The sequence below is a fragment of the Phalacrocorax carbo genome, chromosome 3 (genome assembly GCF_963921805.1).
Source record: "Phalacrocorax carbo chromosome 3, bPhaCar2.1, whole genome shotgun sequence".
Lineage (NCBI taxonomy): Eukaryota > Metazoa > Chordata > Aves > Suliformes > Phalacrocoracidae > Phalacrocorax > Phalacrocorax carbo.
Window position 1 is genome coordinate 97,396,805 of NC_087515.1, and position 13,599 is coordinate 97,410,403.

General features: G+C 36.9%; 1 protein-coding gene across 3 annotated transcripts in view; it reads right to left on the bottom strand.

Moving 5' to 3' along the window:
* Nucleotides 1-13,599, bottom strand: part of ADGRB3 (adhesion G protein-coupled receptor B3) — a 462,905-nt gene that overhangs the window by 251,284 nt on the left and 198,022 nt on the right. For all 3 annotated transcript variants that reach the window (XM_064447845.1, XM_064447844.1, XM_064447843.1), the window contains exons 7-9: nucleotides 13,364-13,528; nucleotides 6,492-6,593; nucleotides 5,823-5,929 (exon numbers count right to left, since the gene is read on the bottom strand). In XM_064447845.1, the coding sequence (XP_064303915.1) occupies nucleotides 5,823-5,929; nucleotides 6,492-6,593; nucleotides 13,364-13,528 (374 nt within the window). The remainder of the gene's footprint in view (nucleotides 1-5,822; nucleotides 5,930-6,491; nucleotides 6,594-13,363; nucleotides 13,529-13,599) is intronic.

Sequence of the window (13,599 nt, forward strand, 5' to 3'; positions counted from 1 at the left end):
CTGAAAACCCAAACCATGTCTGTCCAACAGAGGGGAAAAATGTCTAAATTCTAAGAATGTAATCTGGAATTAGAGAAAGCAGGGAAATTCCTGCCGATTAACTGAAATCTGGTGATCAGTTATGTGATCAAGAACTATCCAGAAGGACCTGAAGAAATTATACCCCCAGCCAGTAGATCCTATTTAACCATATGACTTTAATTCATCTCCATCCACAATAAAACAGACTTAGAAGACTTTCTTTGCTATAATCTCCTCTTTCTCAAGAACACATTTAACAAATTGTGCATCATTGTACAAAACGTTCCTTCTCAGCTGCAAAGATGTCTGGTAACAGTCCTGAAACACTGTGCTTGACTAAGACCATTTTCTTAATGCAAAACTGCAGGTACTGCAAACACACTAGGGCAATACAAGAAATCCAGAACAAAAACTGATATATAATCTGTGATGTTTCTTTTTCTGTTCATGAAGTTATTGCTTGATCCTGTACGTCACAATTCCAAGGCAAAGTATACCTATTTATCACTTTGCATTTTCCACTTACAGTGCTTTAGTAGGAATAATCCTAATTAGGTTCTTTAAGTATTATTATTAGAGCTAACCAAATAATTTCCCAAGGGTTTATATTTAATAGATTTTGGTATTTTTGTCCCTTAATTTGTTCAGTGAATAATTTTTTCTATTAGTCAACCAGCTGTATAATCTGGTCAAACAGTATTTGTTGAATTCATTTGATGACTGATTTGTACCAAATGTTGGATAAATTATTCATGACTAATTGGTTCCATTATTCAAAGAGGTCTAATTATCATCCATAGTTTTAAAAGGGACCTGTGTTCCATAGTGCATAAGGTAAAATAAACTAATGAAAGTACAGGCTGTACGTTTGTGGCATAGCTGAAGTGCATCATCCTCTTAACTGCTTTTACTCAAGCTCCTACACATGAATTGTGTAGGGCACTGTGCCCTCGAAAGATGCAAGCTGACTGCCAATCTCCACTCCACAAGCCAAACCATTCCGCTTCACTGTTTCATCATGTTCCAGTGTATAGCCTCTTCAGAGGTCCTGTAGTTATTATATTTTTACCACGCCAGTGATTTACTCTGCTCCCATATGGAGAGGTATGAACATTAAGAAGAAACAGTGGCTAGGCCCTAATTCAGAAGACAGGAGATAAACTTCCTGATTAATTGGTCTCACTCAGTTCCCCATCAACAAAAAATGGAGATGTAGTACAACCTGATCTCAAACATATGTTGAGGAAATATATTAATTATTGTCAATTATTTGGAAACTCTTGCAATAGAATACTAAGTACAGTATTGATATATGTATCAAAAAGTGGTCCACATATCCAGAAAATCCCCTTTAATCAATGGAAAACTCTGCTTTGTTCTGAGATGCCAGTACCCTGCATCTGAAGTGCCATTACATGCTTATCCTGGGTGGAGGCAGTAATCCTGCTAGGAACATTCTCTAAGTGGCTAGGAAAAGAGCTAAATTATCCATGGTGCTGGGGTTTATGAGCAAAACATATTATCTTCTGCATTATGAATGTATTTTTAACTTTACTGACTCTTCACCTTTTGCAAATAGACTTCCAAATGGATTTTGAGATTAAAAGCTAGTGCCATGATTTACATAGCTACCATATTGGTCTCCATATAAGTTTTGTGTCAAGCTGAAGAACATGCAGAACCAGCTGGGTCTCTGCTACTTTAATACTGCTCATTAAGGGCTGAAATTTGTCCCATGTCACTTCTAGGTGAGTTGAGAAAATTGCAAAAATGCAAGAGGCTTTGTGCATGAGGCAGTGAACCTACTGTAACTACATATAGTAAGGAAACAGTCTTCAGGGATCAATCACCTGCAGTCACATGGTAAAATTCTACAATACATACGGCATAGAATTCTGGCTTACTGTGGACATCTGCTGAAAACCTGTGTTAACATTTGTAGGAAAAGGTTATCTTTAGGAGGAAAGTAAAAATCATACTGCTATTAGAGAAGATGTCTATGAATTAACTTCTCAGGTTTCCTACCTTGTGTGAATTTCCAATTTTCTGGAGTCATGGGAGTTACAGAATCACAGAATCATGGAACGGTTGAGGTTTGAAGGGACCTCTGGAGGTCATCTGGTCCAACCCCCCAGCTCAAACACGGCTACCTAGAACAGGTTGCCTTGGTCCATGTCCAGATGTCTTTTGAATGTCTCCAAGGATTGAGAGTCCACAACCTCCCTGGGCAACCTGTGCCAAGTGATCGGTCACCCTTAGAGTGAAAAAATGTTTCCTAATGTTTAGACAGGACCACCTGTGTTTCAGGTTTTGCCCATTGCCTCTTGTCCTGTCACTGGGCACTACTGAAAAGATCCTGGCTCTATCTCCCTTGTACCCTCTCTTCTAGTAGTTATATAAATTGATAAGAACCCTCCTTATCCTTCTCTTCTCCAGGCTCAACAGCTCAAGCTCTCTCAGCCCTTCCTCATGGGGGAGATGCTCCAGTCCCTTAATTACCTTAGTGGCCCTTCGCTGGACTTGCTTCAGTAACACCATATCCCTCTTGTACTGGGGAGCCCAGAATTAGACACAGTACTCCAAGTGTGGCCTCACTGATGGACACATGCAGCCCTCAACTTCTCTATTCACAGTCCAAGGTACCAAATGTAAGGTGTTTTTACTATATAAATAGTAAATACGGGCAAATGAAATAGCCACGGGAATACTATCTAGCCCTGAGGCCAACAAGCACAGACAGCTTGTATCCCTCAAGCTAATCTCTCTTTCCCTCCTCTGCCCCAGAAAACTATGGTTTTATTGCCTGCTGGGAATGGTCTCTCTGCCATGCTATCCTCTGAAGGATGCTAAGCATTGCCTGGGAGAGTGCTCACTGGTATTGTCTTAAATCATGTCAGGGAATCTGCTAACAGATAAGCAGTTAAACAGTGTAGATGACTGCAAGGACAGTGTTTAAGCTTGGGCAGTCACCCTGTTCAGTTTATTTAGCAGTATAACTGTAAGCTTTTTGTTCAGAATCCATGTAGCCAGGTTAGCAGGGTCTGTGGCCAAGGCAGTATTCTCTGGCTCCCAGCATATGAAACGCTTTTCTTTAGAGAGTATTTGCTTGGGCACAGCACCATGTGAATTCAACTACATGACTTCTGGGCTCATTCTGGATCATATGTACCTTGTTTGGAGGGCAAAGAGACAAGGACCTGTCTATTCTTCTGGGTGGGCACCCTTTAAAGTAGTATTATATGTATATTAAGTATATCAACTGCTTCAAATCAACTTCAGAAATATCATTTTTTAAGACCATACACCTATTTTTGTTTTATGTATTTCAGGTAAGAAATCGAAGGGATTCAGCTCAGACTCAGATTTTACAGGAACGTTCACAGAACTGAGTGACACCCCCCACTACTCCTGGTCTGAGTTGGTAAAATAAAATTATTGGTAAGTTAAGCACACTGAGGTACCTCATAAATGCTTTCATAAGCACACATATTTATTATAGCAACACCGTCTGTCAGCAGCTTCCTTATAAAGCCCTATTTTCAGGGATTTATAGAGCTGACATATGTATCGTGGGGGGACAAGCCTACATTTGCAGGGCGATGACCTTATAGGTCTTTACCTCTATTTGCTAATGTTCTTTAAATATGCTGTGTTGTTCACTTTGAGAAGGAGTAAGATGTAAGACAAGCTGATTTTCTATGTGAACAGCTCCCAAGTGTAAAAGAAATCCACTTTTCTCCTTTAATTTGTATGCATATAAACTAGACTGAAATTTTGTGCAGCAACAAGATGATGTTTAGATGCTTGTGTAATTTTAAAGAAGCTTTAGCTATTTTTAAGTGTTCTTTGGCAAAAGATTATTTCACAGTGTGGTTTAATCATGTTTAATATTTTGAAAAAAGGAAATATAGAAGACTGGATAAATCTGCTCTGGGTTAGAAGTGCCTTCCTTGTTCAAAAATGACCCCTTCCTGCCAGGCAGTCTTGCAGCTTTTCAGAAAGTATCAGTGCCTCAACAAAAGTTAGCCAGGTAAGTCAAATCACTGAATAACATGAAAGAGCATTTCCCACTGTTTGAGTTGTTTATGAATGACTTCTCACAATAACATAAAAAAGAAAAGGTTGAATATCACTACAAAATCAGTGGCATGAGGATCAACGCTATGAATAAATGTTGAGATGAAACGTAAAAAGGTAAGAGCAGAGAAACAAAGCTCTAAAGGCATGGTCTTCCAGTCAGGCAGGCCAGGATGAATAAAACTCTTAAAATATTTCAAAGCCCTATAAATATTTCAGAAGACTGTAATATTTAAATGCAAAAATACCAAGAAAAGAGAAGTAATTCGCTTTACTTTGAAATATCTCAATATTTTCAATTACAAAGCATGAATGTTTTGTTCCACAATAAGATGTTATTAGTATTCAAAACTGTATATATATTACCTGCCTTTATTGTGCTATTTACCAAAATACAGATTCTAAGCAAATAAAATACAAATGTATTGCTGTCCATGCCCATAAGGTACATTTAGACATACTATATGCAGCTGTTTCAAAAGAATAAAATATCAAAAATATAAAATGCAAAACAGTTATGACGAACTTACTGTTGGTTTTTCCAGCATGAACACTAAAGGGATAGAGCAACATGCAGACAGCTGTGTGAAATAGGAACGTTTCTCTGTAGTGGGGGAAATTGCTTTGACACTTTACTCTGTGTTATTTTAAAAATAATGCTTTGGCTTACCCTGAAACTGAATCCCAGGCCTCAATTAAGTTGGAATCTAATGAAACACAAATGCAGCTTAAAGGAATTCACAAAAATCTCCTCTAAGTGGCAAGCCAGATTTGAGGAATGACAGGCAGACTTTTCAAGACACCAAAGATTTTTAAACATGCTACAGAAGTCTGGCACTTCGTTGAGAGTTTAGGAAGTTATGAGGCACATGGCTGTATTAGTGCCTCTCTGCTGAATGATTAATGGAGCAGTGGCCTTTGGAAGAGGAGGCAGAGTAATAAGAATGTCAGTAAAATATATCATGACAGCAAAAGCCATTTTCCATGAGAATCTTCAAAGGAACTCTTCCCACAATAGAATTAACCTGGCTAAATGCTTTGGCTGTGGAAGTAGAACGTAATCAATATGTCTACCTTATATCATGCAATAGGTACAATGTATTACATCTATGCACATAAGCATATTCAGACAGTAGATAAATGTATAATGCATATGTTTTGTAAAAAACCTTTTTGTTAAGTATATTCAAAAACCCCATACATTTCTTCCTCTAGAGTTACTTTACTTTTTCCAAGACACTGCAATTGCTTTACCCTATAGTCATTTCCTATTGTTACATTTGAAGGTGAAGTTCTAAATTTGATAGCAAAAAGAAATATAATTTCTGACTTCCTAGTGTGCAGTTAAAGAATTCTTTATTCTTTATTATAAAATTACTTAGCAGGTCATTCCAGTATTCTTCATTTATTTACGTCTCATTTTCTAATAAACCAAAATATCTTACCTCTGTCCCCTATAAAAATTCCACACAGTGGACATGAAAAAAGGGAATCTGATTCATTTTTCCATTCCTACAGAAGACAAATCTTCTTTCACTCAAACACCAGCAATGTACAAGATCAGAATAATATACATTAATATCAATTATTCTTTCTTAGGTCTATTTTCCTCCTGGCATTTCTTATCAGAAATCTGGCTTTAGAGTAAATAAGTAAGTTTTTTTTCACACCAGTGATTAGTAATGAATAAACAGAGCAAGTACTAAAGCTGGCTTTGCACCTACTGAATGCTGCAAGTGTCTGTACTCATTTGATATGCATCTAGCAAAGCTTGGATGTTCCCAGAAGGCCACTCCATGAACACTGAGAGAGCAGCGTCTGCTAGTGGTGCCTGTAAGTCACAAAGAAGACAGAAAATATTTATATAAGTGAGAGCAATTGGAAAGAATGAACCTTATTTAAACTACATTCTGTGCCATTTCAAAAGCACACAGAGAAACAATTTCATGTAATGATCATCAGTATATGGAGAGTAGTATAAGATTCTGAAACACATTTCAATGTTCACTTGGTGGATTTTTAGCAGTGTTTTCTTAATCAAAAAGATTTTACGTTTTGTTTCATTTTCATCACTTTGCCTGATAGGTCCTATGAAATTGATTTCTTCTCAGCATTTTCTTTCTTGCTATCTTGCTATAATGCATATATGTATGTGTATACATATATATACACTGCAGACCTATGTGTATATGTAAGCTATAAGAGACAGAGTACATGTATACGTATATACTATATGTAAGTATATGCATATGTAAATATGTGGGGTTTATATAGATATAGCTGTACATATACATATATATACACACACACAAGTCTAGTAATGATTATGTCTAGAACAAAATGCAAAAGATTTCTCCCCTTTTTTATCATATAATTTCAAAGTAATACTGTACCTGTGGCATTGAGAGGACATCGATTGAATGCCATGTCCCCAGCTGGGGTCCTTTTCCACACCATTGACATCAAATAGTCTTCAGGACATATCTCATAAGGTGCTGCCATTTAGAAATGAATTTAAATAGAAACATTAATGTAAAACAGATATTTTATATCAGAAAAATCTTCAGTCTTGTCCTAACTTTTCCTGAGTTGTATATGTTAACAGCATTTTGTTTAATTTTAAGAATGAAGTACAAAAATGCAGAACCTGTAATTTTTGTATAATATCCGTCTTTCTGATGGTATTTATTTAATACAGCCTGTGCCTTTATTCTCTTCAGCAAACAACCACTCTTTAGGTTGTAGCTGCAATGTTAATAGGTTTGAATATTTTCTTGTTGCTCTATTTTGATCAGGAACATTAAGTATCTATCAGAAGATGATAATACTTAAGATATTATAAGCTATGATGTTTATTTTACACTAAAATTTTTAAATATTTTCCTAAAATTTAAACTGTACGTGAAAAAATCTGTTCTGAAACCACAGCTGAAACATTTCATTAAACATGCTAAGGGTATCGATGAGACCTGGATATTCTGAAGACCAAAAAGCAGGTTATTTCTTTGAAATGTGTTTCAGTACAAGTTGGTAATTAAGCAAGTATACTTAGTAATGGGGAACTGGGTGACTATAAAACAAGATGGCCTTTTATTGGTGTCATGGTTCAACCCCAGTCAGCAACTAATCACCACGCAGCTGCTCACTCACTCCCACCACCCCTGTGGGGTGGGGGAGAGAACCCAAAGAGCAAAGGCAAAAAAAACTTGTGGGTTGAGATAAGAACAGTTTAATAATTAAAATAATAATAATGATAAAAATAATGATTATGATAATAATAACAATAATGATAATATAATAAAAAGGAAAAGGGGGAAAAAAACCCCACAGAACCACAAATGATACAACCGCTCACCACCCACTGACCAGTACGCTGCCCGTCTCCGAGCCGCCATTGCTGCTTCCCTCCCGAGGCCAGCCCCTCCCAGGTAACATACTGGGCGTGACGTTACATGATATGTAATATCCCTTTCGCCAGTTTGGATCCACTCTCTTAGCTGTGCCCCCTCCCCTCCCGGCTTCTTGTGCACCCGGCAGAGCATGGGAAGCTGGCAAAGTCCTTGACTAGTACAAGCGCTACCCAGCAACAACTAAAACATTGGTGTGTTATCAACATTGTTTTCATACTAAGTCCAAAACACAGCACTGTGCCAGCTGCAGTGAAAAAAATTAACTCTATCTAACAATTGGCTATTGCAATACCATTTAAAAGGAAAAATATTTTCGTAATTTTGTAGTAACAGAGCTGCATGGGTATCATGGTTCTGCAAGTGCTTCATGTTTTATTTTCACATGGTCATGACTTACATATTACTTTTGCTTTTTGTATTTTTTACTGTAGATTCCCAGTTCATTATTTTCAAATAAATTAGATTAACACAGAAAACATCTGGCTGGTCATCTCACAACTTAAAGCACTGACAAAAGCCCGTTACTGAGATCTAATTCATTCCCAGTTCAGCAGAGAAAAGCCATGAGTTGTTTAAAAGTTTTATTATATGTATTTCAGGAATATTGTAACGCCACTGTATTACAGCAAAGTGATTACAAAACAAGAAGAAGGAAAAGAGAAAGGAAATTCTATCACTATAGCAGATGGGATGATAAGGCAGAAAGCAATTCAATGATCCACCCATGGTTGCATGGGAAACCTCTAGCAGAGGCAGGAACAGACTACAGATGTTGCCCATCCCATTACCTAACCCACAAAGCTGTCCATCTTCCCTGTTTTGTACTTCTGCTGATGTAAGAGTGAGGTGAGTAAGGGAACTGAGCAGAATTTTGCACAAAGCTGTACCCTTTCCTTGTGGAGGACAAAGAACACCTTGCAGATGGCTCACTACTACTAATATGAATCACAGGTGGGCAGAAAAATTGCTTGCTAAATTTGCCTCACCATCAGCATTCCTGAATTGTAAATCAAGACAGTTGGTGCTGTTAAAAAAGCAAGAGATCCTTTAACGGCAAAACTCAAAGAAAGTTGGTTATATTCTTAATCTAGAATGTTAACACTGCTTCAGACATGCCCAAAAAGTGAATGCATCAAGCCACTATTACAAAGGGAAAAGCCAGGTTTTGATAAACATAAGCCATCTGGTGACATAAGCAAATGCAATTACCATCATATTATGACCTTATAAACAAAAGAAATGTTCTGATTTGGGAAGCGTAAATTAACATAATAAGGAGGTAATATTATAAATTACATAAATTTGCTAAAGCTTAGAGGTCTTTGAGAAGTATATTTGTCATGCAGCTGTGGCCATTTCAAAAGTGTTCCCTAATCAACACTTTAGGTGTTGATTCTCAGAATTAAAACTCTTACTTCCCTCCAAATACTGAATGTTAAATGTGGGGTGTTTTTCCTGAAAAAATATATGCATGCATTTCTTGTATGTTAGCAACTCACAGGCAATATCAGAGATTTCCCATCTATTTGGAAGGGTACCGCTTGTGTGCTTTTGTGTCATACTCTTCAGAACTCACAATTATGTTTTAACTTTAGCCTCGTGCCAGAGATAATCTGTGCACCTGTGTGTTGTGTTCAAAGTAAAAGGCATTCCCAAGACCCAGTGTTATCAGGAAAGAGGTGCTGGAGCAAGTCAGAGTTGGAAGAGGTATCACATAGCCCAGGCAAAGAAGTTTTCCTGGTCCCTGGCTAACTCTGTGCATTTCAACACATTGTACAAATACCTTGGATCAAGGAATGCTGTGCATAAAAAACAAACCAGTTCTTCCAAAAGCTAAAGTATATCTGGTAGAGCTTACTAATCAGGCAACCACCCACATTAAAGCATCTGTGAGGCTCCAAACCATGTTGCCCACGCTGGAGTGGTATAATAACTGATTTTAAAAGCCTCAGTGGACCTGCTGGCTCTGCTCAGGACCAGTTCAAGTATTTCTGTTACTATGGCACAATTATTAATTCATAACACACCCACAAATAACTGTGAGTTAGGTGAACAAAATCATAAAGAATTGCTAAAATTTAGAAGCAAACCACAAATATGGAGGTAAATTTGCTAAAAATGGCAAATAAAAAGCAGATCCCCCTTTCACTGATGATGTGATTCAGCAGTATCTTCCCACACAGAGCATGCACTCAAATTTACCACATTATACCCCTGTAGTGATAGGCCTGAATTCATCCCACCTAAGCACAAACACTCAACAAACTCAGTGGTCTAGAAGCAGTCTTCCTCTGACATTACTGGTGAGAGGACATGCATCTCCAAGAGCAGTCAACCCACCTGGGTTCTGAGGAAGCTGTGTACAACACAAAGACAAAGCAAGAGACACACACAACCTCACAGAGTTTACAGCCTACCTAGGCAACTAACAAATATGGGAAAGGGTAATGAAAGGGTAAAGCAAGTTAGACACCAGCACACATTAGCTCACAGATGAAGCCAGAACTACAGTTCCTCCCCTGAATCCTAATTCAATGCCACAGGCAAAATTATCTTAAATGAAGGCAACAGAAAAAAGTTTTTGAATGTCTTGTAGAATAGTGTTGTAGTCAGAGACAAAACAAAACCCGAAGGTTTAATTTTATTACTTAGTTGTTGTCAATTATTTGTATCTTCCCCCTTCTGAAATTCTGTCTTATGCAGCTAGTATTGCCTCTGAAGAAACCTGTCTTCAGTAGGAAATCATTAGCTAGTCATCGGCAGCAGTTGTGTATTGTTACCTTTTTGTTAACAAACAACTTAGTCGATCATTGTTTCCCATAATCTTTTGGACAAAACAATTCCTATACTATGTTTTGATTAAAATCTGGGTAAAGCATAAATATTGAAATATGTATAGAATTATTACAGAATTAACTATTATTTGAACCTAAGATATTCTTAAAACTGTCATAAGAACATGGTCCTATTTTTATAAAAATAAATTTACAGAAGTCTCCTCTCCTGAATAGCACTGTACTTTGTTCTCAGTTCTCACATCTCTTACTTTTTACTGAGGCATTTGAGGAGACTTATTTCTCTTACACATTTCTATAAAACTTTCTGATCAGCTTGCTATGTAACTCCTCATCAGTTATGGGTTGCAATTTCTTTTGTTGCCTAGCTGCCTCCTTTATTCCTATGGGACAGAACTATTGTTCATTCATCCTGTGTAAGTTTTCCGCAGTGATTCCTGTGTGACTATCTACTTAGCAAATATAGAAGGTTTTTTCCTTTCTCTGCCTTGTTTCCAATTTTCTGAAGTTATCCTTCACAAAAGGTTACTCTGAGTGCAGAGTACTAAGTCCTTAACACTGCTGACCTACTAGGAGTGAAATCTAACTTTAGACGTTTGGGATACAACAAAGGAGCAATAACTGAAGCTAAAATATCTTCAGATCTTTGTTTTTTGTTCCCAGAATGTTACACAATGGAAGGAAACAACCACTGTTTTAAAATATATAATTGTGAATTGAAGTAAATAACAAAGAAAGATACTCAACATTTGTAAGAAACAAAGCTATTTGAGAAAACAACTTTCAGACAAAGGTTCTGAGCATGTCTTTCTAAGTGCTGCTTGTATTCGGCTTCTAGGAGTGTCTGATGTGATTCAGTCCCTGCCCGAACCATTTGAAGAAAATCCCTGATCAACTATGAAGAAAATCTATAATGTTCAGGTAATGCAGAACTCAAACTACAAAAAGTCTGGTCAGGATTTTCAGTCAGTCAATTGAACAGCTCTATTTGCCAAGTATCTTATTAACAGTGGCCAGCGTAATAGAAAAAGGTTTTATTCTCCTTTTGCTTCCACAGTTTAAAGTCAGCTATAATTTAACTTTCTGTAAGGTTATAGAACTCTGGGTGATGCAAACGGGTACATCTTCACCCATTTTACAGATATTTAATGCAGATCTATAGAGCTGAGGATCTGGTCTTACACTAATGGTAAAGCAATGCTAATATAAAAAAAAATTAAAATGTAATCATTCATGTTTCTCAATGACTTACACAGAAACAGAAAACACTGAGGCAAAAATAGCTTTTCTGAACTATTTTAGGGCTATGGAAGAAAAGCATACAAATGATGAAATTTTCTTATACTTTGAACAATCATCTCTGTATAGTACTTTTCAATTTTGCTTGGTGTTATACAATGTCAGTCTAGAAACAGATACATTAAATCTTTTATTCATCTATAGTCTGCACAAGTACAGCTTGTTAAAATGGGCTTTAGGTTATAGGTTCTATAAGCACACTGATTCTCATCTGGAATGAGTCAAGTAAATAAATAAATTTACTAAATGGCAAATAAAGCTCTGGGTGCATTTGACTGGTAAATACATCTGTAAAATATTTTATTAACAGCAGGTGGCAACCTTTGAAAATTGGACTGCGGCAGCATGGCTTTACTTTTAAATATTCAAATGCAAATTACTTCAAGACTGGTTTTATAAGCAGAAGCTGGTTGATCTGAATGTCTCCTTATTGAGAAGATTCACATTAACCTCTTAGTGCTGTGCTTTTATAGACGAAGTCTGCATTAACTATGGAAATTATAATTTTTTTAGGAATCCAATACAAATACCGTTTTGTACTACTTTTCAAATAATGAATGTTTATTGAAATTAAAGAGATCATTTGAGAAGTAAGTTAAATTTGGTTACCTTCTGCAATATAGTATTGAAATTTTATAACTACAAATAGTCCTTTTGTTGTTCTTTGAATGCAATGAGATTCATTGTTCTACTGTACTGCAAATACCTTGAAAACCATTCTTTAATGGCTGTTAAGGGATAAACATGCTGCCTACGGAAATGTGGGCTGGATCACATAAAATTCACATCTGATATATTTTCCATTTCCTGACCTAAAGCATCCCTGCCATTTAAGTCCTTTCTCTGACTAGCAGAGAATATAGCCATCGAAATGTCCAGAAGTCAAAGAGATTGCTAGATTGATTTTTGCTGCTTCCTGGCTTGCAGTTCAGAACACATGATTGCCCAAGTGAATGGCTAAGACATCCTACACTACTTACACCTCATTTTGTTAACTTACACCTATCCAACAATGCGTTCTTTTACTTTAGGACAGTGTGTCTTTACAGATAGAGATGATCAGATTCACAAGCTGTTCTTGTTTAGCCATCACATTTGGAGAAGCTCAAAAGTACAATTTCATTAGCTTTCAGTAGGAAAGACTTAAATTTGTTGGAGGGCAAAGTAAAAAGTGCTGCAAAGAAATATATTTCAGCATTATATTAAAACAGGAAAGAAGTACCTTTTTCATTTTAAATTACTTCCCTTTTTATAAATTGTTGCTCATGTATTCATTTTTTCTATACAGTACAGAAAGGTTTGCTTTTTCCCTTATCTTTACTGCAACGAAGTTCACCCCAAATGTATTATGAGATGTCTCCTCTACACTGGATGAAAGGAATTCCATGATTTACAAAAGTAACTCTGATGTTCTGAGAAATGGTGCATTCAGAGAGAATTTCTGTAGCGAATCATTGCCACTCCAAAGAATGTAGGCATACCTAGGCAATGAAATATTCCTCTGAAACTTTCTATACTACAGTATTTTGATTTATTTAAAACATGATGCATTGATCTTATATCCAATAGGGCTGGTTTACACCTAGCTACATAAACACAACTCTAATGAGAAAAATACCACTGACTTGTCTAAAGCAAGGCGAGATAGGACACTTTTAGGCTATTGCTCTATGGACATTGATCTTGTCTCACTTAAAGATTACCATTAAAGTAAGCCACACTGTAGTGTAGATAATAACAATGATTATATTTGCATCTCACCAGGACACCTCTGTTCACTGCACCTTCTAACTTCCTCTCCAGTTCCTTCACATTGCTGTCCAGTCACGGCAGCACCTTGACAGATCCTTATCCGTCTCTCCCAGCCACCGTCGCAGGATTTGGAACAGCCACTCCAGTGGCCCCACTGGTTCCACTGGCCATTTGCTGTTTGGAAAAATATAGTTACAGTGGCGACATAATGACAGTCATAAAGGGGGATATATAGGTTATTCTTT